The following is a 27,834-nucleotide window of genomic DNA, read 5'->3' as shown; positions in this document are numbered from 1 at the left end:
CCTCACCCTCCTCCTTTCTCCCCCACCCTCCTCCCTCATCCCCTCACACTCCTCACTCCCCCTCCTCCCTCCCCACTCACCCCCACCCTCCCCTCTCCCCCTCCTCCTTTCCCCCTCACCCATCTCCCTCCCCCTCCTCCCTTGCCCCCTCCCCCTCCTCCCTGCCCCCTCCCCCTCCTCCCTCCCCCCTCACCCTCCTCCCTCATCCCCTCACACTCCTCACTCCCCCTCCTCCCTCCCCACTCACCCCCACCCTCTTCCCTCCCCCTCCTCCTTTCCCCCTCACCCATCTCCCTCCCCTGCCCAGACTCCAGCTGCCTCGATGGTCTGTCCACACTTGGCTCAGCTTCACAAGCTGCATATTCAGTGTGTTTATTTTTACAGCACGTACATTATAAGGAAAAGCCAGGAGCACATTTAAGGGGGAAAAGCCCTGAGCACGCCCCCTTTCCTTCACCTGAGTTTTCTGGGGGCTGGACGGCCTCGCTCCACTTGCCTCGCTCGGGCGCCAAACCCCAGGCTCTGCAGCGTCTCGGCCACGTGCCTCTGGCCTGGGGACACGCACACGATCACCTGTAACTTGGCGTCACCTCCTTGGAGAAAGAAGTGACAAGGTGCAGTTGGGAAGAGCCCCAGTGAAAAGGAGGATCTCTGAAGCCCGGCTCCGGAGGGGTCGGCCTGGCCCCCGCGGCTCCACACGAGCGTGAGACAGGGGCCTGGGTGCGCCCAGGGAGGCTGGGGCCCTGCCTGCTGCTCTGCAGGCCCTTGGCCCCCTCCAGGCCCTTGGGAAGGGGCCACTGGGCCTCTCCCCGAAGAGGAAGCCCCCTCTCACGTTGCCTGAAGGGCCAGAAATAGGGGAGGCAGTTTGGAAAAAGACCTAAGACGGGAAGAACCGCAGCTCGGCCATGGGATGAGAGCGTGCGGTGTGGGTGCCCACCGCCACCCCAGCCCCACGCATGCTGCTGAGCACTGGTCCCGGTCGGCGTGGATCAGGGGCAGCAGCAGAGCTGGGAGCAGCCCCTTCCTCGTCCTGTGGACGGAGCAAGAGGAGACCCTGAGACCAGAGATGGAGCCGCGTGGCCCCACGGCTCAGAGAAGCCCTGCGGGTGCCGCCCCGGGAACGTGGGACCAGCTGGAGGGGCTGGTGGTGCGCACGCTGCCCAGCGACCCGGGTCAGACAACCCTCGAGACAACGACCGAGTTAACAGGAGCTGCAAGTCCCGAGGGAGGGAGGCAGGGACCCCCAGAGCCAGCCAGCCCCCTGGGCGGGAGGAGCAGGCCAGGGGGCAGGGGCAGGGGCAGGGGCAGCCGCGGCGCAGCAGTACCGAGCGCGTCCTGCAGCAGGTGGGTGAGCCGGCTGTTCCGGTAGGGGATGTGGCCTCTGCCCTCCGCCAGCGCGCCCAGGACGTCCGAGAGGGCCGCCAGGCTCCGGTTTATGCAGGAAGTCTCCCTCAGGGCTGGCCCCGTCACTCCAGACACACCTGGGGAGTGCAGAGACCCCCTCATACAAAAGTCGCATGAATCCTTGCTGACATCAAGAGGCATCAGAAAAGCAAAACAGAGGCATTGTGGGGAAAGTGCCCTCTGCAAGGCTGACTGGAGGAGACCCTATCACAGGACATACCCCCGTGACCACCTGCGGCCCCGGCAGGGAAAGCCTTGGGGGGGCTAGGCTCCTCTCCCTGCTGGGAGCCCGTGGAGCGGCATCTGAACTGACACTCAGGGTCTTGGTGCTGAGACGGCGCCAGGAGGGAGGGGCGAGACTCAGAGGGCACTGGGGGGGGACGCCACCCCTGGGAGCCCCGTCTGCTCATGGTCAGGACCCCGAGGCTCCCCGCGCTCACCCGCACACTCACTGCCCGCCAGGTCCACGAGCTGCAGGGTGGCGTGCACCTGCCCCAGGGGGTCCGGGGCCGCCCGCCCGAGTCCACGCCCGCGGGTCCTTCGGGGCACGGGCAGGCTCTGCCTCCTCCCGGTGGCCGGCGACTGCGGTCCAGGCCGGCAGGGCTCTGTGGACGCTGACCGATCTGACCGCGGGGCTGCAGCAGGGGCGTGACAAGAGACAAGAGACAGTGCCCAAGCTCCCTGGGCCTCCCCCCCAGGCGGGAGTCCCCCAGCTCCGCCCCGCAGGCCCACACCTCACGAGAAGTGAGACCCTTCCTCTTAAACACAGACAGGAAAAGGGCCCTGAGACCCTGAGGGGTCAAAATGTGAATTAAAGTCTGTGTGCATGCTCAGTCGCTAAGTCAAGTCCGACTCTTTGTGATCTTGTGGACTGCAGCCGCCAGGCTCCTCCGTCCATGGGCTTCTCCAGGCAAGAATCCTGGAGTGGGTGCTGTGTCCCAATCCAGGGAACCCTGCACTGGCAGGCGGGTTCTTCACCACTGAGCCACCCGGGAAGCAATGCCTAATTAGTCCCACGAACACTAAACAAGCTTTCCGAGGAAGATTTGGTAATGCCCTGGGCTTCAAGTGGCCTTGCGACAAGCTGGGTCAGGATGGTTTCCGCCTCCCTGCCTGAGTCTGGAGTGTGGACGCCCTTTGGGGGTTGGCCCCCGGGCCCGGGGCTTCTCCGTGGCCTTCATTACTGTGCACAGGGGAGACCCTCTCCCTGGACGGGTGGTCCTCCGCGGGACGCTGGCTCCCTGAACTTGGAGAAGCGTGCATCCAGGGCCCCAGCCGTGCCCCGGGGTCCCGATGGCGGGAGGGGAGGGGGCGGGAGAGGGTCTGCGCTCCCACCAGCCCCGCAGGTGATGCCAGCGCGCTGCTCTGGACCTTCCGGCCAGTGAGGACCTGGGAACGCGCGTGATTCTCTTACCCAGCTGGAATTGGTGTGTGTGTGTGTACTGGTGTCTGCCTTCTTAAACCCAGGTCACAGTCAGAGTGTCGTTCGCGATGAACGCGTCACGTTTCCCAGGAAGACACGCCGTCTCTATGCTGGGCCCCCTCGTCCTCGGCCTGGGTCCCCCGGCTCCTGGGGTTGGGCTGCGGACCCTCCCCGGGCTCTGGGCGTGTCTCAGAGCCTGCGGTAGGCGGAGTCCTCCCGTCCCCCGTGCATTTCTTCCATGGGCACTGACCAGGTGTGGAGGGCCGCCCGCTGGGGCCACGGGGGCAGGCGGCTGCGGCCAGGGTCACGGTTATCACCAGGTGAGATCGGGAGGACTCGGCATGCACCGCGGTGGGCTGCTTCGCCCGCAGCTGCAGACCCCTGCCCACGAGCGTCAGGAACTCCGCGGCACTGCGGACCGACCTGTGGGTGCACACGCGGGTACTGAGGGGCCGGGGGTGGTCGGGGAGGCCGGCCTGCACGCACGCCTCGGCCGGGGCCACGTGTACCCGGCTCAGGGAAGCAGTGCACCTCAGACAAGAGTAAATGCGAGAAACCCAGCGTTTCACTTCACGGGACCTGTTTGACTTATCTTATCTCTCACTGCTTTACCCTGAAGTAATCAGCTGTTTTCAAACCAAGCGGAACTTCCCAATCTTCTCTACATCATGCCTGCTTGTATTTATGGTGCCCTCAGGGACCCCGAGATTTTAAAATATTTTGCCTATCAAACCAAATTTCATCAAATTTACGAAATGCAAATTTAATTTACTTTCTTCTTTTAATTGATGAGATAAGCAGAACTTCTGATCTGCAGGAGAAAACGTTTTGACCATGACATCTATTAGTGAAAATCTGGCAGTTTGGGTTAGCTCGTGTAAACTTATCACGGTCAGACGTATGACTTCCTTTAGGCTTTTTCAAATGTTAGAAATAACTTGCAACACATACACATGTATGGTCAAGTCCCTCTGCTGACCCCTTGAAACTATCTCAACATTGTTAATTGGCTATACGCCAATACAAAAAAAAAAAAAAAAGGAATAGTCTGAAGACCCTTCCTCTGCTAACTTTGAGACCGCAGAATGGGCGGCATGACCTTGACCCTGCATGACTTCTCCTCCACATGGGTCAGGTGGCCGCTGCCCGAAGCAAACCTGATTCCTGAACATGAATCTAACAACATGGAGCTCTGGGGGAGAAGCTGATTCCTTGGTGTATTCGGTAAAATTCTGATATGCCAAGGGACCCAAGTACACCAGTGCCTAACCAGGGGCTTCTGGCAGGTCCTGGGGCTTCTCCACGCCCGTCCCTCAGCCGAGCCTCGGCGATAACGCCTGTCCCGCCATCTCTTAAAGAAGATATTTTAAAGCACCGGCTAATTTGTCTTCATTATGACGTTAAAAGATCGTTTCTAAAGCAAATTGGAAGTGGAGAACTGCACCCTGGGCAAATAAACACAGTGAACCCTCTCTCGGGAGGAGCGCTGACTGGGACGCCTCGCCTGGTTCTACATGGGGTCCCCTCGAGGCTGCGGCCGCTCGCAGAGCTCAGCGCCCGGTCACTCACTGGTAGGTCAGCCCGCAGACCGCCTTCTTCCCCTGCTGGGTCGTCAGCACCTGCCGCTTCACCCCAGATGCCACTCGACAGCTGTCGTTAGCCAGAAGGTCAAAAATGTCATTGTTATAAACTTCCACTATGGAAATGTCCACCTCCGGGCTCCGTGATGCATCTTCTGAAATAAGCCTGGAGGAGGGGTGAGACACACAAGACACCAAACCATCAGAGGAACGTGGGTAACCCTGGGGAGACAGGGCTTAAAGAGTGACTTCCAACATGAGGCGGTCAGAGTCCGAGAAACGGGCTGCAAAACTCAGGATTCAGGGCCACTGGGCACCATCTCACCGGCCACGCAGGAAGAAGGGAACATCCTCTTTAAACTGCAGAGAAAATGACTGTCTTGGGAACACAGTTATTTCATCCAAGTTGTATCTAAATCAATGCTTTCTGCCCTCAAGCTCTAAATACACTGTAAAGATGCTTGAAGAGCCCACAGTCTTGACCCAGAAGTCACCACGCCCAAGCTGAGTCCCACACAGAAGCCCAAAGCAGGCTTTGAGCGCGGGCCCAGCAACCAGGCTTGTTTATTTTAAAATCTGTTCCCTTTCAGGAAGCTTGAGTCCATGATGTTGAGTCAATGCCCCTCTAAAGCGCCTTTCAACTAAGCCCTCACTGTGACCTCTCTAAAACCCACTAGACTCTAAAGAAAACCACCACACATCTTATTTTGTTTCAAGTTTTAAAGTACTACATGCAGACTGCAGATCAATTTAAAAGTAAAGACAGGACACACTTGGAGCAAAACCCCACGGTCCCACCCCAGGAAGCGCTGACCACTGAGCCCAGCTTCCTGCCCCACCCCATGTCCCCGCTCCGTCCCTTTGACCTCACGCCCCACACCATCTGGTCACCAAGGACCAGGCTGTCTCCTTGGGGCATGACCGTGTCTCTAACGCTGGCCCAGGAAAGCCAGTCAGAATCAGACAGAATCAGAACTCTGACTGTGCTTCTCTTGTTGTAAAGACACTCTGGGCCCTGGCCTGGGCAAGTCCTGCTCAAGCCCTGATAGGTGGGCTTTGCATCTGCATCCATGGGACATCTACGGATAAAACCAGGCATTAGCATCGTCTAATGACAATCAACAAAGGAAATCAAAAAGATTGCAACGAAGGAAAATGTGAGCTAAGTTCTCTCATGAAAGTAATCACTGGCAAAGAGTTCTGGGTACCTGGATAGTTCTCAGCACTGGGTTTTGCTGAGAAAGCTCTAAGCGACTGTCTGAAAAGTGAAAACCAAGAGAAGATAAGCTAGAGATGGTACGTCCCCTCCTGACATGTCAGGAAAGATGCACTTGGCTCCATCTCTCCGAGGGGCCCCAAACCGGAATGAGATTTCTCATCTCTACAGTAGCAGATGAGAGATTTCTCATCTCTCAAAAGCTCATGGAAACGCTTTTCTTCTGTTTAATTATTTGATTTGCTTAATGCATTGATTCACTTGTCCCACAAGAATTACTCAATTGGTGGCAAATTTCCACAAACAATGTTAAAAACTAGTCCTCAGTCTTGGCTTTGAAGAAACTAAGTGCTCAGTAGGCAAATGACTCCAACAGAGGGTGATATGTTTCATATAACATATGCACAGGCTTCCTGAGACGTCACCGTGGGGAGGTCGCTGGGCCCAGAGGCGGTGGAGGGAGGTGACGACCCCCGCCCACGAGTGCCCCTCCAGGTGCCCCGGCTCGGAGTCCTGTCTGTCTCTCCCCACGTGTGCCCCGGGTCCTGACGGCTTCCACTCTGTTGAGGGCTGAATGCTCTCACACGCACGGTTCATGTTCCCTGTGCCTCCAGCCGTGTCTGTGCGTGTTAGGTGCTCAGTCGTGTCTGACTGTGACCCCATGGACTGTGGCCCACCAGGCTTTTCTGTCCATGGGATTCTCCAGGCCAGAACACTGGAGCGGGTTGCCATTCCGTTCTCCAGGGGATCTTCCCGACCCTGGGATCGAAACTGTGTCTCCTTCACTGCAGCCAGATTCTTTACCACCCAGCCAACAGGGAAGCCCTCAGAGGTGTCTAGCAGGTAGAAAAGTGAAAGTGAAAGTCGCTCAGTTGTGTCCGACTCTTTGCAACCCCATCGCTGGGTTTGGAGTCAGGCACAGACTCAGCTGCCAACACAGCTACACGCGTTCCTTCCCGGGGTTTGTCCACTCTGATTAGAAATTGAAGAGGTAGACAATTTTCCACGTCTGGACCTTTAGTCCTATTCTTGCAAGCTATGGCAGCGGGCCCTGGGGGGTGAGCTGCGCCCATGGCCCCCCACTCGGAAGAAGAGTCAACGTTGAGTGGAAAGGGTCTGACTCATTTCACTCCCAAGACTCAAAACGTGAAAAATCCGCTCTGGAAGCAGGTGATTTAAATGCCCATTGACGGGAGGCCACCATCAGGCGACGCCGTGTGTCCTATCTCTGGAGACGCTGACTGTCCCAGTGTCGTCCGAACAGCCTCCCTCCGGCGTTCTCAGGGGACAGCTGTCCTGCCCTGGGCCCTCGGCCTCTGCTTGCTGCCCTCAGGGACAAGCTCCGTGACTCGTCAAGTGAGCACTACCTACGCTGGACTCACTGGACATCGTGTGTCTGCAAGTTCAGCTTCGGTCTGGACCGGCCCTGCGAGCAGGCACGTGGCTCACACTAGGAGTCAGTGAAGGCAAACTCAGAGGGATGCCGTCGGCCCGTCTCCCTGCTGGGCAGGGCTTTGCCTGCCCCCTGGGGCCCCTGCTGGAGACGAGAGGATGGCGGGGGTGTGAGGCTTAGAGTGAGCGTCTCTGACTCCTGCTGTCCCGGCCCCGTTTCTGGCCTGAGCTCATTTGCTTGCCTCCTCTGTTTTTGGGCCCTTCAAGTAGGATGGGCAGGGAGGCATCACCAGGTGATGCTTTGAGGCCTGCCCCAGCCACGCCGTCTCCACGGGTCTGGAAGGTTATCTCAGCAGCATGGGTGCAGTCACTTTATATGTGGGCGGGGGAGTCGGGGGGCTTCTCCCCCAGAGGCTGCCGGTCCGCACCGCCCTCCCACCCACGCCCCGTCTCTCTGGGTCCCTCTCCCTGGATGCCCAGGAGAGCCGCGCGGTCCTGCCTGGCTCTCACACGGCGCCGCCCGGCTTCCAGCCAGCTGCTGGCTGAGCGGCCCCAGGCAGGGACCAGGCGACTCCCTGGGCATCACCGAGGCCTCGGTCTCTTGAAATAGAAAGAAACACTTCACGTGGCCTGCGTCCCCAGCAGGAGGCCTTCGCCCTTGAACGGTGAGCCCTGTGTCTGCGAGAGCGGCTCTGCTGTTCACAGACGTCCGCCCACGGAGCTCAGGTGTGGCCGTCACCTGCTTGGGCCGATGAAACAGCGCGGGGTCCCCAGGCTGGCCTTGGTCCCCGGGCTGCCTCTGTGTGCTCTGACGGTCGCCCGAGCACCGCCCTCGAGGGCTGCATCCCATGGCGACCTGCAGGACGCTTGTGTCGGCTGCGGCTCCCCAGGGCTGACAGTCTGACCTCCTAGGAAATGGTCTGATCCCGAAAATCACAAGCGTCAAGGGGAGAACAAGAACAACCAAAAACTGGGAGATATTTTACCAAGGTTTATTTCCTGAAAGGGTTTGTGGAAGCGAATTAACAAATGCATCTTTTCTGTGCACTAATAATGAAAGAAGATTGGTTTGAAGAGGCACCAAATCATCGAGCTTGTGTGGGAGTTGTGTTTCGCCCTGATTTTCAGACACTGAAGGATGACGTAAGGAGATACGGAGACAAAACCTGAACTCCAGGGGTCGGGAGCTCAGAGGGCACCCGGCCATGCGGCTCCCCGCTGCGGGAGACGCCCTCCTCCCGGGACTTAGGACACACGCACAGTCTGCACCTGCGGCCCCGACAAAACGCACAGAAGCGAGGCCTGGTGGCGCACACGGGCTCCCCGGGGCAGGAGGTCACGACCCGCAGGAGGAGACCTCGGGAGACGGCCTGGGCCTCTGGGGCCAGCGTTCCCGGTTTCTCCTCAGAGCAACGGTCGGGGCGGGGCAACACTGTGACCACCAGAGGACGCGCCTCCATGACTCCCGGGCCCCTTAGTGGGACATGAGCCTCTTCAGTCGCCCACGAAGAGGACCGGCGTGTCTGCTTCCCGGGGCAGGAGGCAAGGGCGAGACCACAGGCTTCCCTCTGTCCCCTCAGCTGCAGAAGGGAAACCCCACTCCCAGCCTCCCTTGACACAAGCTATCTGACTGGGGAGCCCTTTGAGAAGCGTTGCCTCACTTGCAACAGTCAGAATGTCAGCGTTACTGATGAATGTGCCGTAAGGACTCTCAGCGTCCCTGGTGGTAAGGCCGGGTTCTGACCGTGTCCTAAAGGAGGACGGGCGTGGCCCCCATCTCACGCCCGCGTCTGCCGCACCCCGGCCTGGTCCTCCCTGCCCCCACGGTACCTGAAGAGCTCTCCAGCCGCCCTGGGGATGATGCCTGCGTCGCCGCGGGGTTCCGACGGCGGGGCCGGCTCCTCCTGGCAATGCGGGCCCAGCATGGTGAAGCTCTTCCCGCTTCCCGTCTGCCCATAAGCCATGATGCAGACGTTGTACCTGAAACACAAGCCAGACTTCAGGGCAGAAAGACAGGCGGAGGGCCTGGCGCCGTGACTGGACCCTGAGACGAGTGTTCGTGCAAGTGATTCCCTCTGAATCCTGCTCCCTGAAAAGCCCGCCTGCGTTTAACCACGCCTGTCTTAGGCATACCCCGCCCCCGTGGCTGAACGGGTGCACACAGATGGTCATATCCGTGCGTACACACACGTGCCTCTCGGGACACCTGTGTCTCGTAGGCAGCTCTGCAGCTCCTCACGGGAGGCCACGAGGAGCCCGCAGCCGGCCTGAGTCCTTCCCAGGCCAGGCCCTCCTCCTAAGTTCCACTCATTCCAACGTCTGGAGTCGCCTGAATTAAGTTCATCTTCATAAAATCAGGCTAACTAGAATGCACATGGAAGTTTGCATATTTTCTTTTGATGTCTTAAAAATACTTCCCCCATTCCATTTTTTAAAGGTAATTTCATCTGTTTGTTTTTGGCCGTGCTGGGTCTTCACTCTGCTCGGGCTCCCCTCCGGGTGCAGAGCGCCGGCTCCTCCTGGCGGCGGCCTCTCGTGCAGCGGAGCGCGGGCTCGGGGTGCGCGGGCTTCAGTACTTGTGGCCCCCGCGCTTAGTTGCTCCGAGGCTCGTGGGACCTTCCAGACCAGGAGTTGAACCTGTGTCCCCTGCATCGGCTGGCGGACTCTTTATCTCCGAGCCACCGGGGAAGCGCCCCCGTTACATTTAGGATTCCTCACAGTGCCGACTCCAGGTGGGCAACGTCGTGAGGTGCTCTTACACCTTGTTTCCCGAAGGGTCTTGGGGTTCTCATTTCAGACCATGCCGAGCCTCTTGGGGACCAGCTGGCCTGCCCCCACTGTCCTGGTTTGGGGTTATTTTAGTGCAGCTTCCTTCACAGAGGATGGGGACCACTGAAGGATTTTTCTTCCACCTGTGCTGTTAGCCCAGAAGGTCAGTGAGAAGAGGGGAAGCATCTGAAGGAATATTTGAAGTAAGTCTGCGGTGTAGCTTTACACGCATGGCCGTGGAGGTGCAGGGGAGCCTGGCCCACAAGCGGCTGAAGCTGAGCCCAGACTCCCATCTGCCTCCCGGGGGAGGAGACCCCCCCGAAGGCAGGCCCCCACCCTCGGAGGTTCTGATCCCGCTGCTCGAGTCCGCTCAGAACCCTCCCCTCCTCCAGCCAGACAAGGGCCGTGGCTCCGGTAAAGTGACTCTGAAGAGTGTTCTGACGGGCTCACGCCTTGAACATCGATCCAGAAAGTCCTCTTCCTCCAAGGGCAGCTGTTCCCTCGATCGAAAAGACGACGGGAACCAAATGCGAGGGTGAAAACCCATCAAGGGCCTCTCTGCCTTCACCCTGTGTTTCTCTTCTCCCAGAACCGAGAAGACGCCAGGCATCCCACCTCTCACACCTTCCCTGAGAGGCGCGTGTCTGGGGGTGGGGTGGGGAGGGGAGTGCCTTTGCAGGGACAGATGAGCGCCTGCAGGGACCTTCCAGACCGCTGAGGAAAGGAGAGAGGGAGATGCAGCCCAGGACTCGACGTGCGCATCTGTTTCATATTTACAACAGGCAGAGACCATGTTAACCATGATGACATTTTTTATTTCTGGAATCTGCTTACTTGAAAGATGCATACTTAGGGGAAAAAAAAAGAGAGAGAGCAAGAGAAAGATTCTCCTGTCGTTTTCAATGGAAGAGCTCTTTTTGTCAGATGGACAGGAAAATCCGTGTCCCAGCGGGTGGGCCAGGTAGGCGTGAGCAGCTGGCGACACGTGGCTTCTGAGCTGACCTGACTGTTCGGGCCATGAGCCTCCCCACACCCCTGAGGTCAGAGGCGGCCACGCTGTGGCTGGGTCCAGCCCTGTCATTACAGTCCTCATTTCACTGGCGCTGGGCAAACACAAATATGTCTTCTTCTGGATGCTTGATGTCAACGTCTACTGGGTCTCAGCTAAGCCAGCAGAGCCGTGCCCGGCACTGCCGAAAAGTGACCTTTGTCCCTGGGTGACGGCCACTGCCTTGGAGGCCAGCAGCAGCGTCCACGGGGAGAGACCCCTTCCCACCGGGACAAGCCCCTCGATTTGGTTTCATTGTTCTTAACAGACTTCACAGAAGGGCTGAAATGTGCTAAGAATCCCGGAGAGAAGGCAGCTGCCCTCTCAGTCTGAAGACGACACGTGACTTAATGGGATGATCGTCAGCGTTCCTGCCTGGAGGCTCCCATGGACAGAGGAGCCTGGAGGGCCACGGGGCACAGGGTCTCAAAGAGTGGGGCCCGACTGAGCATGCATGCTCTTCACACAACGTAACAGGATGATCGTCTGGACCCAGGGCCCAAGTTCCCTTAACAGTTGCTCCTCAAATCACGTCTCTGCCTCCTCCGGGGGAAGGGCCGTGGACACCGGGCCGTGGGTCTGCTCTACACACGCACAAAATACTTGGACACCGATGCCAGACCCTCATCTGTAGCAGGGATGACGTCTACTTACACTGACCTCCCACTGTGATAATCCATCTCAGAAATGTTTGAACTCACCCATCCAAGAAGGACGTAAGAAGCGGACACACATCTTCAAACACCACTCTCTGAGATTCTGCTGGGCTGTAAACTCTGAGAGGCAAAGGGAACATGATGCATTATTGGAAGAAAATGTAAGTAAGTTAGTAAGTGTGAGTCAGTCACTCATGTCTGACTCTTTACGACCCCACGGACTGTAGCCCATCATGCTCCTCTATCCATGGGATTCTCCAGGCAAGAACACTCGAGTTAGTTGCCATTTCCTTCTCCAGGGATCTTCCCACCCAGGGATTGAACCTGGGTCTCCTGCATTGCAGGCAGATTCTCTACCATCTGAGCCACGGGGGAAGCCTTGAGGTTTACTTTATTATCCAAATACAGAAACCTGAGAAAAATATCCTCACATACTTCTCATAGGAACCCCAACACAGTCAACATTCACTTTTTTTTTAGCAATAAAAGATTAATTTTATTACTTTTCAAGCTAACAGAGGTTAAAGAAGAATGAAAATTGCTTCCTCTGTTATAAAAATGTAATAAGCATAAGCAAAGTTATAAATGCTTGCAAAGCAGAAAGAAAAAGCAAGCAAGAAAAAAAGGATATCATATAATTATCCCATAACTAAGTTAGTTCCACTTAAGTGGGTCCAACGACAAGGATGTAAAAATCATACTACTGCAATATTTGATATGTAATACTTTTTATGTTCATGCTCTTAAAAATGTTTTCCTAGGCCTCAGGTTGGTTCAGCGGAACATTAATACACAAAATGGGACTGGAATGCTGACTATGACAAGGCGATCCAGTGCGGTTATATGTTATAAACATGTACGAATAAACCGAAGTAGGAAGTGACTTCCAGAAACCGTGGTTCACTGCACAGTGTTGAACAAGATGGGAACAGCGCCGGCGGGGAGAGGCAGGGCCGGCCACCCAGAGCTGACGCGGCCACGGTTGAGTCGTGTGTGAACCGAGCGAGCTTGGATTTTAAGCTTCGTTTTCTGAAACACGGGCTTTTATTTAGCTGGAACCAAAGCTTTCTCTTCTTTCACTTTCAAACTGTGTCCTAATGCCCAGGGGAGCCAGTTCATCTCTCGAAGCAGGGCTGGTTTTCCACGTCAGGGGCCTTCTTATAAAATGCTGCTCGCTGAGCACAACGAGGACGTTTAGAGCAGTGGGCCGTCTGAGCTCTTATTTAACTTGTCACCAAAAAATCCCACCAAATAACAAAAGCAGGAAGAACAGCGAATGAGCCCAGTCTGTGCATCGCCAGCTCCGACAGTCACCCATCACCTCCTGACCTCATCTGAACCCCCGCCTGGAGCCCTCTGCAGCCAGCTCAGGTCCAGCTCATCCATAAACGCTGACTACCTACCTCCAAGAGACGATGACTCTTTAAGTCACCACGGTGTTACCACTGTCCCACTTTTAAACATGAACACTGACTCCTTATTGTCATCAAGAAGAGGGCAGTACACACATTTCTCCAGGGTTCTGACAAGCTTGTTTTTCCCATCAGTTCTTAAATATCATTGCAGCTGGCCAAATATCTTCACAGATGTTCATGGGTGGCAAACTTTTTCTGGATGGGAAACATTTTAGGCTTCATGCACTTCTTATTCAAAGAGACACTGGAGTCTTTCTCACCAAGGAGGAAAGGCCTCTCACAGGCCCGCCGCCTGCTCGCTACTCAGCATAGTATCAAGGCCTGTTCGCTGACTCAGGGACCCTAGGATCGCCGAGCAGATCGCCTGACTCTGCTCAGAGCTGATTCGGCCAGACATCCAAGCAATGCGAAGCTGAATGATGAGAAAGTTACCAAATCAACCAGAGAGTTTAGTAAAGTAGCGAGTGGTACAATTTGTGTGCAAAAACCCAACAGCATTCAGGTATACTAACTAAACGAGCTCCCCAATGTAACGGGAGAAAGATGGTACACGTGACAGGAGAACGAAAATAAAAAGATCCTGGGCAGCAATTTGAAAAGAAACGTCTAAACCCTTTATGAAGAAAATCATAAACCACCTCTGAAAGACACGGAATTCCACCTGAATGAGCAGGCGTCTGGCACTGTGCTCTTGGCTATGAAGTCTCACCACGGAGATGTCCCCACCTCACCTGGTTCACTAGGTCCTGTCCCAAGTGGGTCATGAGGTCTGATCCATGTAAGAAATCGGACCGTGCAGGTACCAGAGCCTGTGGGCGTATTCCCGTGTGACCCAGGAGGCTCCCAACTGTGACTATGGTAAACGGAGTTAGACCTTTTACATGGCTGAACGCTGTCAGACACAAGGAAAAAGATACAAATGACTAACTGAGAGAAACAGAGGCAACTTAAATCACAGACAAAAGGTTGATTTCCTTAATATGTAAAGTGCCCCTAAAAATAGAGAAGAAAAAATTTAGAGTATAAGAGAGCATTCCTTAAGCGTCTAGTCAATTCCTTATATTAGAAATCCTTTCTATACTTTTATAGAAAAACATCTAGAGGCAGGAAGACTGCAGAAGCACATCTGAGTCACACCAAGGACGTCGGACCCGACCCCCAGGGGCACAGAGAGGTGATGTTTCTTACCACGGCCAGCTGCCAACCTGGGGCCCACAAGGGCCGGGGACGCGGAGGGTCAGGACGGGTGGGCGGAGCAGGGGGCGGAACGCAGGCCGGGCCGGGGACCCTCCCCTCCTGGCTCCGCCCGGTCAGCTGGTTGTGGAGGCCCAGGGCCCACGCCTCTGCTCGTCCCGCCCTCCCCTGAGCCGGACTCTGGCTGCGGGGACCGGCCTAGCCTCGCCCTCCCCGTGGTCCCCCATGCAGCGTCTTTCCCGTAACAGGGGCTCAGGCAACGCTGGGACGGCTACACATAGTCAGTACTACACGTATGTTGGCAGATGCATCGCAGCATAAACACACACACACACCCCAGATAAACAGGCCTCCTGCTGCCTGCTGCACACATTAGCCTCAAAACAACAAAAGTGACGGATTTTTCCCACTGCATTTTGGGTCGGTTCCTATCACTTTAAAAATGATAATAATATTTTGCTGTACCCAGGAGAGACCACTTTCTTCTGACCCTGGGTCCATCCATAGTTTCCTGAAAGGCGAGGTGAGTGCTTTCCCCTGCGTGCATTTGTTTTTAAAAGGAGTTAAGTGGGGGTTCCCTGGTGGTCCAGTGGCTAAGACCCTGCATTCCCAGTGCAGGGGGCCTGGGTTCCATCCCGGGTCAGGGAACTAACTCTCACATGCTGCGTGCCTCAATGAAGACCAAGGATCCCACGTGGTGCACTAAAGCCCAGCACGGCCAAATAAAGAAATAAATATTTAAAAAAAAAGAAAAAAGGAGTTCAGTGCTGAAACTGTTGAGGTTTCCCTCCAGATGGAAATAAACCATTTTGACATTTACTCCTCCCGTGAAAAGCCGTGCTGTGACTTGCTCAGACCCCCGTGCTCCGCCACCTGTGAGGTCGCCAGGCCCCGAGCCCGACTGCCCAGCGTGGAGGCTTCAGCCTCAGCTTTTCCTCCTCGCCGAGCCGTCAGCGCGTTTCACAGATGGCTTCCTTTCTCTCTGGGCTCAGCCCAAGTCCCACAGCGCGGACCTCCCCTTCCATCCAAAGCCCTCACGTGGCCAGCGTGGTGCCAACGAGCGGGTGCTCACGTCTGAGCTGATGGCCCACTGCCAGCTGCCCGCTGTCCCTGCCCCCAGCCGAAACGGGGGGCCACGGCGACTCCCCCACCCTCCCCACCCATCCAAGCGCCAGCCGGTGGGATGCAAAGACCTGACCACGCTGGGCCTGCCCGGGGCTGGGGTCTGCGCCTGCCTCGCTCTCCCCAGGGGCCCCCCGAAGGCCAAGTGACCTTAGGTGCACGAACTAGCTTGGTGAAGTGGGACCTGCTCGTGCCCACGAGGGGGCGGTCAGGCCCCGCCTGGCGCAGGGCAGGCGGAGTCAGGGCCTCCCAAAGCAGGCGGGGCTTCAGAGCCCCGGGGCTGGACGTGACCCTGGAGCCGGAACGCAGCTGCTTCCGAGGAGCCCTGAGCGGACAGCACGGGGACCACCACCCTGAGGTCCCCTCACCCCACCCGAGGGAGGCGGGGAGACGGCTACCCTCCCAGTTCATGAGGGCAGACATTCGCGCTGAGTTCTGCATCCCCACCCGTCCAGTACTGACAGAGGACTGCTAGCGTCTCTGGTTACACTGACGGATTTGCCTGATTCTCTCCCAGGCTCTATCACATTTGAAGCTCTGTCACCACCTTCAGGGCTGTGGTTCCTCTCAACGTGGATTCCTTTGTTATTAGGAAGTGACCCTCTTGCTCCCGGGTAATATTATTATTAATCTGAAATCAAGCCAAGAGGAAATGGAGACCCTCCTGATGAGGGTGAAAGAGGAGAATGGAAAAGCCGGCTTAAAACTCAACATCCAAAAGGCTAAGATCATGGCATCCAGTCCCATCCTTTATGGCAAATAGATGGGGAAACAATGGAAACAGTGACAGATTTTATTTTCTTGGAGTCCAAAATCACTGTGGACAGTGATTGCAGCTGTGATGTCAAAGATGCTTGCTCCTTGGAAGAAAATCTATGACAAACCTAGACAGCGTATTAAAAAGCAGAGGCATCACTTTGCCGATAAAAGTCCATATAATTAAAGCTATGGTTTTTCCAGCAGTCACGTACAGATGTGAGTTGGATCGTAAAGAAGGCTGAGTGCCAAAGAATTGATGGTTTCAAGTTGTGGTGCTGGAGAAAACTCCTAGGAGTCCCTTGGACTGCAGGGAGACCAAACCAGTCAATCCTGAAGGAAATCAGTCCTGAATATTCATTGGAAGGACTGATGCTGAAGCTGAAACTCCAATACTTTGCCCACCTGATGCGAAGAGCCAACTCATTAGAAAAGACTGATGCTGGGAAAGATTGAGGGCAGGAGGAGAAGGAGGACGAGATGGTTGGATGGCATCACTGACTCAGTGGACACGAGTGTGAGCAAGCTCCGGGAGACAGTGAAGGACAAAGGAGCCTGGCGTGCTGCAGACCATGGGGTCACAGAGTCAGACACGACTTAGCAACCGAACAACAGCTTTGATATGAATAGAGTCAGTGCAGCATGATTTTTTTTAATGGTTTGTTTGATTAAATCAGGATCCCCCATCACAAGTACAGAACTTCCCTGGTAGCTCAGACGGTAAAGCGTCTGCCTACAATGCGGGAGACCCGGCTTCCATCCCTGGGCCGGGAAGAGCCCCTGGAGAAGAAAATGGCAACCCACTCCAGTATCCTTGCCTGCGGAATCCCATGGACAGAGGAGCCTGGCGGGCTACGGTCCACGGGGCCGCACAGAGTCAGACACGACTGAGTGACTGACACTTTCTCCATCACCTCCCGGCAGCCACTAGAGTTCTGTCTTGTCCAGAACGTCTGTGAAGGAACGAATCCCAGTGACCCCCTGGGTCCGGCCTCCTCTGCCCACAACGGTGGTCTGTCCTCCCTCTGGGCTGCACTCCATCCCTGGGACCCTCAGGCTCCACCTCCCACCGGCTTGTCCCCAGTCTTGTCGGTTATGAGTGAAGCAGCTGTAATCACCCAGTGTTGCGGTTTGTGTAAACATGTGTGTAAACATTTCTGTGACTGTCTTGGGTGAATACCTGGGGGAGGGTCGCTGGGTCAAGTGGTCAGGGGTTTACTGCACTGCCTGCCATTGCCACTTGGATTATCAGTGGCATTTCCCGAGTAACTGTAACTTGAGTCTCTGTCCTTGGAGTGATGTCTGTTTGGATGTTTTGCCCACTTGTTCACTGGGCTGTCTGTTCTCTGATTTTCCAGAGCTGTCTGTGTATTCTGGATCCAGTCCTTTGTAAGCTATGTGATTTCCAAATACTTTCTCCAGTATGTGGCTTGTCCCCTCATCCTCTTAACAGTATCATAAACAAAAAAGAAAATTTAACTTCTGATTCTTTTCCAGATCACGCTTTTGGCATCTTTCTAAGAATCCCATGCTTAACCCAAGGTCACAAAGACTTTCTTCTGTGCTGCCTTCTAAAAGTTGTGTGGTTTCAGGCTTGACACGTAGTTTCCACTTTAGTTAATTTTTGCCAAAGCTGTGGCATCTGGACAAAGATCCATTTCATTTCTGCCCGTGGACGTCCAGCGGTTCCAGCATCACTTGCGGAAAAGACTGACCTTTCTCCACTGACCTGCCTCTGCCCTTTGTGACCAGTCGAAATGACAGGATGAATTGTGCCTTTTATTAATCAAACCCTGGTGCAAAGTTTCCATTTGTCTAACTTTACCTGTCATCTCGAAAAGCACTTACCTTTCAAACGTATATGTCTTATTAATCAAAGGGTGGCCAGGCCGGGTGCAGTCCACCAGGACGGTTTCCTAGTAGAAAAGAGTTAAAAACAAAAAAAGCTGCATTGGTAGTGCTGGGCAGAGGGGCCAGAGCGCGGCCCCTGGGCCACTGATGTAAGCAGGTTCTGCCCGGACACAGCCCGCCCTGTCTGCTGACGGCCTGTGGCTCAGTTTTCCTCCGTGGCATGAGTCACTGAGACACGGACCACATTGTCCCAAGGATGCTGAAGTTCACTCTCTGGTCTTTAAGAGGGAAAGCCTGCCAGGCTCTGATAGAAGCAAGTCAAGTCTACAGACACACACATCGCTCCTCCTCTGCCCCGGACCGGGGTCAGCCAGCCCCGGCAGCTCTTTTCAAGTGAGGCGGCGTCAGACTTCCCGTGGCTAAAGGAATCTTTCTCAGATATCGTTTTAATTCAGTTATGACTGGTGGATTGTTTTTCAAACACATCAGCTTTTGATCTGGCTAAACTATTTTCTTACACAACATCCTGCACGGAGAGAAGCAAAGGCAATTTGTTAGCAGGAAAGGAACCTGAGTTTCTCTCGAGCAAAGGAAGAACAAGCCGCTGGAGCCGGTTCCGATTCTCAACAAAACGCAAGTCGTGAGAACACAGCATAGAAGGGGAGGAGTGAAAACCCTAGGGCTGCAGGGATGCGAGACCCGCGGGCACCTGACATTTCCGTAACAGCAGAGACGCCGGGGGGGCGTGCCCAAAGCCTTACTGACGTCGTCTTGCCAGCATCACCAACTGACATCAGCGTGCGTGGCGGCTGACTCACTCAGTCGTGTCCGACTCTTTGCGACCCCACGGACCACAGCCCGCCAGGCCCCTCCGCCCATGGGATTCTCCAGGCAAGAGTACTGGAGTGGGCTGCCATTCCCGTCTCAGGGGATCTTCCCTGACTCAAAGATCAAAGCTACATCTTCTGCTTGGCAAGCGGATTCTTTACCCACTGAGCCACCAGGGAAGCCCAATATTAGTGTGTATGTATATTTATTTTAGTAATGCTGGTATCGCCTACATATAATATGTGTGTGTGTGTATATATATGCAAAATAAATACATATCCAAAAAGTGGCCTATTTAGGTTTTGCAGGCAAAAGCTGCTTGCCTGTCACCCCGGCCCCCGGACTGGAGCCTGCCCAGCAGCCTGGCCCCGCGCCCCGCCCTGCGGCGTTCCTGTTGCCTGACGGTGGGGCTGCTCCTTTAGCACCAGCCAGAGTGAAACCCCGGTGCCCCAGGAGGGACGGGGCAGACATACCCCCCGTCTGAAGACTGGCTGAAGTCTACAGATGCCTAGGGTTTAACCACACAGAAAAACGAGTGAGAACTGCTAAGGTGTACAGTCTCACCCCAAAGCTCCAGCTCCCATCTGAGGGCCATACAAAGCCATAAAGAAAAGCCTGCCCCCGGGAGATGCCCACGACCCCTTAGGAAGCCACCCCAGGGCGTGATCGCTGGATTTTAAACAGCATCTGAAAGGACGCCAAGGGCAGAGCTTCATCTTCACAGACACTGCGTCCGTGTTGGCTCCTGCCTGTCCAACGTCGCCCCCTCACGACACCGCACACCCCTCCTGCTCGCAAACAAGCGTCCAGAGTAACCCCTCCTTTCCACATCCTCATGCCCTTGAGCCCTAGACATCCTCTCGGGTCCAAACACCAGGGTTCATCTCCAGAACCCACTTCATCGTCCCTGCCTCGCGGAATTACGAGGCTCCAAAGGAACAGCACACTCAGAGTCAGTGATCAATAACGGCCATTTCCCTTACACTCAGCTGCTCTATCATCTATTTCACTTGCATCCATTTCCCCAGTAAGCTTTCAAAGCGTATGGGGTGTAAAATTGTTAGTCATCGACTCAGTCATCTAGTCTTAGAGCTAAGAGCAAATTTTAATTGAGCTCCCACATCTTACAGAAAGAAATCTGAGGCCAAGAGGGGTCAAGTCAGGCACATTCAGGAGGAACCCGCCTCTGGTTCCCTCGCCGCTTCCCCCCCCGCCCCCCCACCCTGGCCGCCGTCGGGCTGTGTGGGAGGTTTCTAAGCCTTGGACACCTTTCTCTCCAAGGTCAGAGGTCCTGAGTCATGCCCTGGCCCCCTGCAGCAGGGAGAGTGAGCCCACACTTCTGGGATGTCACAGCAGATATCGGGGGTCCCCCTGTGCAGCACGCAGCCTCGTGTTTGGGGGTGCTGCTCCTTCTCCTGTGATGGGCCATGTGTCTGCAGACCTGGAGTGACAACCTCTCCCAGGAGGGGACACGGGGTACCTTGACCCCAAGAAGACGGCCTCTGTCACCTCGCCCGTGCCGGGCACCCCACACCGACGGTTCCTGCCCGATGTGGCTGAGTCTCAGCAAAACCACGAGGGTAAAATACACCTGCAGCCAGCCAACGACTTCCTGGCTGGTTGGTTCAAACCAGGCGACAGATCCAGAGGAGCTCGGAAACTGTTAAAATAAAAACCAGGCGACAGATCCAGAGGAGCTCGGAAATTGTTAAAATAAATAGGCAGGCGCGGATGTTGGATCATCTCAAATCTCCACATTCAGAAACAGAGCAACCAGATAGCAAAACCAAAGACCCACAATATTCACTATAAAAGTGAGAGACAGGCTTCCCTCCGACCTGCAGGCCCTGAGGGGGTGGGTGGGGTCGGCTGGACGTGAGCCGGGGGTAAATCCACGGCAGCGACAGGGTCCTCCCTGGGCCTGGACGGTGCGGGACCTGAAGCAGCTCCCGGTGGGCGGAGACGGACTGTTTAGGTCCCAGGAGGCCAGCAGCGCATGAAAACCCACCGACACGCTTCCCTCCGCAGGCTCGCGACCTCAGCAGGACTCACCGGTGGCCTCAGGACGCCAGGAGCCGCCTCTCGGCTTGAGAGCCGGTCGGTTACAGGGAGGAGCGGAGCGTCATCCGCCGTCCCTGGCGGATGGGCACAGCGGCTCGGTCAGAGGCTCCAGGAGAGCCCGCAGCCCCGACCCCCGCCCTCCGCATCCTCGCGCTGCCGCCCCCAGGGCCCCCCCAGGGCCCCCGCCTCCTGGGGTCGAGCTGCCCGGCCGAGCCTGGGGTCCCGAGGTCCACTCAGACGCGCAGAAGACACGGCGGTGCGCTGGGCGGCAGAGGACTCGCTGTCGGGTGGACGGAGGGAGACGCCCAGGCCCTGGGCCGAGACTGCTGGGCAGACAAACAGTCGGGGAGAGGGGAGACGACGGAGGAGAATCAAAGGCTCGAGGACGCCCCTGAACGCGGGCGAGACTCAGCCGTGGGGTTGGGGGAGGTGCCCCGGGCAGACAGCACGGGGACCCAGAACCCGGCGGGTCCGACAGGCGGGTTTGGAGGAGCTGGACCAGCGCGTGGCTGGGGAGCCGCCTCGCTGGAGACAGCAAGGCTGACCTCCGCTCCCGCTGCACTTCCTTCCTTTCCTCCCCCTTGCCTGGAACAACCCGTGATCAGTCTGTCATATTTGTAATATGTTACTTTTTTTTTTTTTTAATCTATCTTATTTGCTCTGAGACACGTGAGATCCTCCCAGACCAGGGATGAAACCCGTGTCTCCCGTGTTGGCAAGCAGGTTCTTTACCACTGAGCCTCCAGGGACACCCTTGCAGTGTTACTCCTTAATTGACTTTTTAAGAGACATTGTCCTGTATGCAAAGGGCTTATGAAACCACTTTCATTCCCACGGTGAACCTGGGTTAAGTCAATTATTGGCAAAAAACCATCTCAGTCTCTGAATACAATCTGCCCAGAAACAAATCAAGCTAGAAACATGCTTTCACCTTTTTATTCCCTCACGATAAGTATGTTTGGAGAACTGCCCAAGCCGGAAGCTGAATGGAGCCTCTAGCGAACAAAAGGGACGTGCGCCTGCCTGGGCCAGCAGTCTGGCAACACAGACAGACTTCACAACAGAACTGCCTGAAATACCACAAAGAACCTCAGACAAAGACGGACTTCACCATGGAACTGCCTGAAATACCACAAAGAACCTCAAAGAGAAACACAGATGCGATGAGACTGCAAGGGAGAGCGTCCTCGCTGGGCCGGACGGCAGGAAGGGCCCTCCTGAGGCCGTGATGCTCACACTGCGTGCTGAGAATGGGTAGGTGATGAGCCGGGAGAGGGCGGGGGGGCATCAGGATGGAAGGGCGTGTGCCAGGCCCTGAGGCAGCGCGGGGTGGGGTTGACAGCCATCGGAGGGTTGATGAGAAGCCGCTCTGGAGCATTTGTGTTTGAGACGCAAATGGGCCATCTCACACTCCCGGCCAAGCCAGCATTTCTTCCTCTGCATCTGATTATCAAACAAACAAACCAAACCAAAGACGCAATGGGCAGCCCTGGCGACCCAGAGCTGGCACAGAAGCCGACTCCCGTCTGAGACGGGCTTTATTCATAGGCTGAATCCAGAACACTTCCAGCTTTATTTGTAGGCTGAATCCAGAACCCTGCAATGTGGAATCGGATCGCAAATCAAAATCAAGCGCTAAAGGACTTCCCTGGCAGTCCAGCGGTGAAGAGTCCACCTTCTAATTCAGGGGAGATGGGCTCGATCCCTGGTCCGGGAACCAAGATCCCACCTGCTGCAGGGCGACTAAACCCACGAGCCGCAACAAAAACCCAGTGCAGCCAGAAAAAAGAAACGCAGAGCTGCGTTACGCGACCAGGACAAACGCAAACCCTCGTTAGACTCCTGGAAATAAAAGCACAACGCGGGAGCCCAGAGTTCCAGGGTCGCAGGGCAGACCACTCGCGTCTTCAGCACATTCAGTGACAGGAAGTCCTTTAACAGACGGGTCAAGTGAAGTTGAAAAAATGACTTGGATTCTGCTGCTTTCCTAAAGCACAATCCGAAATGACCCAATGGAAAGAAATTTTATCTCATCTTGATGGGTAAAACATTTTCCTAAACCCTCGAAGTTCCGTGTGTGAAGACTCAGTGGAATCTGCCAGGACGGGCGGGGACCATGAGAGGATGAAGATGTAAGCAAGCCACAGGGGGGAGCCCCGTCACTGGGGGCGGATGTCCCCCCACAGGAAACTCCCCGCATGGACCAGATGCCCTCAGAGCTGGGGAGACGCAGGAAAGGCAGTAACTTAACCACTTAGAAACAGAGGTGGGGGCAGTGGCGTGGTCCCGAGGACTCCCTTTTACTCACACTCCTAATAATGAGGATGAGCTGGTCTGCTCAACCCCATGACACTCATCCTAAAGGCAGCCTACAAGGCACCGAACAATAGAAGGAAAAGTACTGAAAAGCATGGAATTTTTAAAATGCTTATTTTATATGGAATTTTATAATCAGCTACAACAATTTTCATGGTTTCTTTATTTTAAAAAATTAAGGTATCACTCCGTTAACTGAAACTACTTTAAAAAGTTTAAAGCTGGGACTTCCTATCAGTCCAGGGGTTAAGACTCTGTGCTTCCATTGCAGGGAGCAGAGTTCCATCCCTGGTCAGGGAACTAAGATTCCGAATGCCTGACTGTGAGGCCAAAAAAAAAAAAAGGAGATTATTTTTAAAATAATAAAATAAAAGGAAAGCAAAAAGGGTTGCTCAAGTTTACAATATGTTATCACAATAAGACTGATTCAGACAACGGGCCTGGCGGACAAGCGCCGAGATTGACAGCAATCGATGCAACCCAGGGTCACCCTCCAAGAGGTCACTGTTCCAAAGGGCCTGGACTTTCATGTTCACTGAAAATGATCAATAAAGGAGCTAAAACTGGAGCAATTCATTTTGTGATGGTCATAATACAGCTAGAACATCTTTTAAAACTTTTATTTACGGAGACTTTCAGACACACACAAAGTTGGATGAGGCAGGATAAAGGACCCTCATCCAGCATCTTTGGGTTTCTGTGTGGCTCAGACGGTAAAGAACCCGCCTGCAATGCAGGACACCCGGGTTCAATCCCTGGGTCAGGAAGATCCCCGAGAGAAGGGAAAGGCTACCCACTCCTGTACTCTCGCCTGGAAAATTCCATGGACAGGCTACAGTCCATGGGGTCACAAGAGTCAGATGTGACTGATGCTTTTCACTTTCTGGGTTTATTTACTAGAATCTCCCATAAAGAAGAACTTTCCCTCATCAGTGATGCATTTGCCCTGAAACGTGTTTCATCAGGAAGGGCCACACGAGGTTTCCTTCTTTCTTTATCATGTCTTAGAATAAACGACCAACACGCAGCATTCTCACAAGCTGATCAACGAGATCTAAAAATAATAACAGCTATGAACTGAAGGTTTTCATGGGAGTATGTTATTTTGATCTGCGTCCTTCACTTCCTAAATTCCATCGATCCGTCTGACACCCATGGGCGCTCTGTTAAATAGGCTCTGAGTCCTCTGACAGGAAGTCCCGACCCTTCCCTTTCCCCTGCCCCGGGCTCGTCGGGACCCGTGACCCACGACCGCTCAAGGAACCCCACTGCCCTGCACCCACTGCTGCTTCTCGGCCTTTTCGACAGATAAATGTGAGCAGAGAAAGTGAAGTGAGAGTCGGACATGAGTGACCCCATGGCCTACACCGTCCATCGAATTCTCCAGGCCGGGACACTGGAGTGGGTAGCCCTTCTCCAGGGGATCTTCCCAACCCAGGGATTGAACCCAGGTCTCCCGCATTGCAGGCGAATTCTTTACCAGCTGAGCCACCAGGGAAGCTCAAATATAAGGAAAATGGGGCTTTAAAGGGAAAACACATGCATGCATTCATAACAGAGGTATCTGTTTCAAATGTACACTAAGTTCATGCTTACCTCTATTTGCTTTATACGTGCATTTCTTTCCTTGTGCTGCAGATATTAGGACTCAGCGTGCACGGGTTGACGTGGGGGCTGGAGAATTAATGAAAGGGGGGTGGCTTCCCTCCCTTAGAGCTGCAGGCGAGCAGACTTATGGGCTAGCATGGGAAAGGCACCCAACGCCTCACAAATCCCACGTCTGATAGAATCAAGAAACAGAAACAGTAACTAAGAAAGCATAAAAAAGGAGGAGATTGCTTCTTATTCACTCAGCCTCTGACCCACTCAGTGTGGGATATGTGAACCGTCAAACGGAACGCTCCCAGATACAAAGTGTAAGGAGAATTTACTCACGTCATCGACTGCGTGGACCACGCCTCCGGACACGGAGCTGAGGGATAAAACAACATTGAAGACACATTATGATGGAGCTCCTTCCGCACGTCCCAGTCTCTCAGACTTCGGGCTCATTTCCAGCTCCCTCTCTTCTGGTCCCTGGCATCTTGCATCTTGGTCTCCATTTTTCTATCCTTTCCTCACCTCCACCCCCCCTCCCTCCCTCTGACCTTATCTTGGCACATTTTCCTCGCATACCTCCGCCCTCTTTGGTACTTCTGCATTCTCTAGCTGTGTTGTGTGACAGATACGTCTATGTGTAAATACCTCCCCCACACACAGCCTGAGGTTAGGAGCTTGGGGGTGACTGAGACAGAAAGAAAGGCCTGCCAAGGTCTCTGCCCTCGGAAGCGGCAGTATTGGAATGCGATCGTGAATCCAGAGAGAGGCGACACGTGTCAGAGCTAAAAGTAAGTAACTGTAAATGAAAGAAGAACAGGAGACATGGTTTATGACGCCTCTCGGGAAGCTTTGCCAGGCTGGGCATCCCCAGGCAGTGCCGTCTGACAGTTTTCTGCGATGATGAACTGTCCAGCAGGGCGCCTGAGACGCGGCCGGAGCAGCTGAGCAGCTACGCGTCCAGATCACTTAACTTTAATTCATTTAGTCACAGGACCACGTGTGGCAGGAAGTGACCCTGTCAGGGCGCACAGAGGCAGATTAAGAATGTGACGCGGCCACCTGCAAACACCACCCCAGGAGCACGTTCACGGAGACACCACGTCTCAGGACCGCTGGCTGCTGGACCGCACTGCAGAGCTAGGCACGCCCCACTGCCAAGACTTGTTTCACACCACAGGACTGACCAGGGCTTTCTAAAGGCCCTCCAAAGCCAAGCGCGACATTGTAGCATGTGCAGAGAGGAGAGAGTGGACCGGGCCTTCACAGAAGAACCAAGTGTGGGCAGGGCACGGGGTGGGCCCTGAGGTGAGCGCAGTCACCGGGGCGGGCGGGAGCGGTCACCTCGAGCCCCCGGGTGGGCCTGGCCTGACCCAGTGGAGCAGGGGCCACTGCGGGCTGAGCGGGACACGGGCCGGGTGAGGCCCAGAGCCGGGAGCTGCTCCGACGGGCCGCCCAGTGGAGACGACCACGGGGCATTTGTTTCATCGGAGAGAGAAGGAAAAGTCAGGATTATGATTTTCAAGGAAATGAATTTAAGGTAATTTTGTGTCATTCATCACCACAGACACTTTCTCTCAGTCAGGAGTACTGAGTCAGCAGTAACCACCCCCTGATCTCTGAGGGGCCTCTGGGGGGAATCAGAGGGCAAGGACCAGCAAGAGCTGGCCTGCACCACCGACGGCCGCCTGGGCAGCGGGCTCCTGCGACCCCTCTCTTTCTTGCTCAGGTATTTTGGCCATGTTCAGGCACATTCCAGAGCGACTGCCAATCACTCATCTTGGCAAATCAGCTCCATCCAGAAAAGAGGGCCTCATCCAGAGACCAGAACATAGGAGGGGGGGGTGCCATTTCTGTGCTTCGTCCCTAAACACACACATGTGTGCACACAACACACATGTCACACATGTGCGCACAACACACACCACACACGTGTGCACACAACACACACAGACACCACACCACACACACGTGTGCACACACCACACACATGTGCACACAACACACCATACACACGTACACACAACACACAACACACACATGTGCACACAACATGCACCGACCACACACATGTGCATATAATACACATACACACCACACGTGTGCACACAACACACACACAACACACATGTGCACACACCACACACAACACACATGTGCACACAATACACATACACAGACCACCACACACCACACATGTGTGTGCACAATATGCATACACACCACACGTGTGTGCACAATACACATACACACTGAAAGGGTAACAGGCAGGAAGGCTAGGAGCCTCCAAACGGAGGAAACAGGCTGCAAGTGTCACAGTTTTTCTCTCTCTCTTAAGCGGCAGAAGGAAACAAACTAGTGTTATATTTTTTCCCCTTCTCTATACAAATTTAAAAAGAGGTTTCTCTTAAAATTTTGTGTTGCCATAATGACACCTGGTTCCACCTGAACTTAACTTTTCTCAAATCTTGAGGTAACCAATGCATCTTTCTTATGGAAATGTTTGTCTCAAGCTATGTTAATGTACTATGTATTTACCCTAGACTCTTGTCTTCAAGTCAGTCCCACCTAAAGGGTCAGAACGGACTTGACAAACCAGTGTGTTACACTCATACATTGTTCTCCTAATCTATGCTAATAAAACTAAATATTTGTATGGAAACCTGCCTTTTTTTCAAGATTCATGTCAATTGTTTTATGGCCTGGGATGACTTATCTTGTGCCAATGTTAGCTCAAAGCATGTTGTGAGTGAGGGGCCTGGTGCCACTCTGAGTTCTGAGACATTTCCTTTCTCCAATTAGCAGCCTGCTAGTAGCTGTATAACATCCGGCTAAAGACGAGCAGGGGGCACTCTTTCTGCCCCCTTCTGATGTCTATGTCAGAAGCCTTCTCTATCTCTTCTATACTCTGATAAAACTTCATCACACAAAAGCTCTGCGTGATCAAGCCTTGTCTCTGGCCCCAGATTGAATTCTTCTCCTCCAGAAGTCAAGAATCCTGGCGTCTTTCGTGGTTCAGCAATAACCTTTCAACACCACACACACATGTGTACATAATACACATACCACACACACACATGCATGTAGGCACACACATAAATATACATGTGCACACACATATGCACATACAGATGTGTGCACACTCACACGTGCACATGCACACACACACAGTGCAGAAGCAGATTACCTGTTCTGTGAGACCGGCTC

At 54.6% G+C, this 27,834-nt stretch overlaps 1 protein-coding gene across 1 annotated transcript; it reads right to left on the bottom strand.

Annotated features, from left to right (window-relative positions):
- Positions 1 to 393: 393 nt before the first annotated feature.
- Positions 394 to 27,834, bottom strand: KIF25 (kinesin family member 25). Its single transcript, XM_061130245.1, has 9 exons — positions 27,815 to 27,834; positions 24,967 to 25,003; positions 11,534 to 11,608; positions 8,846 to 8,995; positions 4,397 to 4,573; positions 3,078 to 3,250; positions 1,845 to 2,039; positions 1,326 to 1,481; positions 394 to 593 (listed from the first exon to the last, which is right to left on the bottom strand). The coding sequence occupies exons 2-9, from the start codon at positions 24,969 to 24,971 to the stop codon at positions 454 to 456; spliced, it is 1,071 nt and encodes a 356-aa protein (XP_060986228.1). The 5' UTR covers positions 24,972 to 25,003; positions 27,815 to 27,834; the 3' UTR covers positions 394 to 453.

This window comes from Dama dama, chromosome 26 (genome assembly GCF_033118175.1).
Source record: "Dama dama isolate Ldn47 chromosome 26, ASM3311817v1, whole genome shotgun sequence".
Classification (NCBI taxonomy): Eukaryota; Metazoa; Chordata; class Mammalia; order Artiodactyla; family Cervidae; genus Dama; species Dama dama.
Note: the sequence above shows the minus strand (reverse complement) of the source record. Positions and strands in the feature narration are given on the sequence as shown.

Coding starts and splice junctions, on each gene's coding strand:
- KIF25 (XM_061130245.1), bottom strand. Junction 3,251..4,396: donor GTCTGCGGGCTGACCTACCA/GTGAGTGACCGG, acceptor GTGCACCCACAG/GTCGGTCCGCAGTGCCGCGG. Junction 2,040..3,077: donor CGGGCGGCCCTCCACACCTG/GTCAGTGCCCAT, acceptor CCCCTGCTGCAG/CCCCGCGGTCAGATCGGTCA.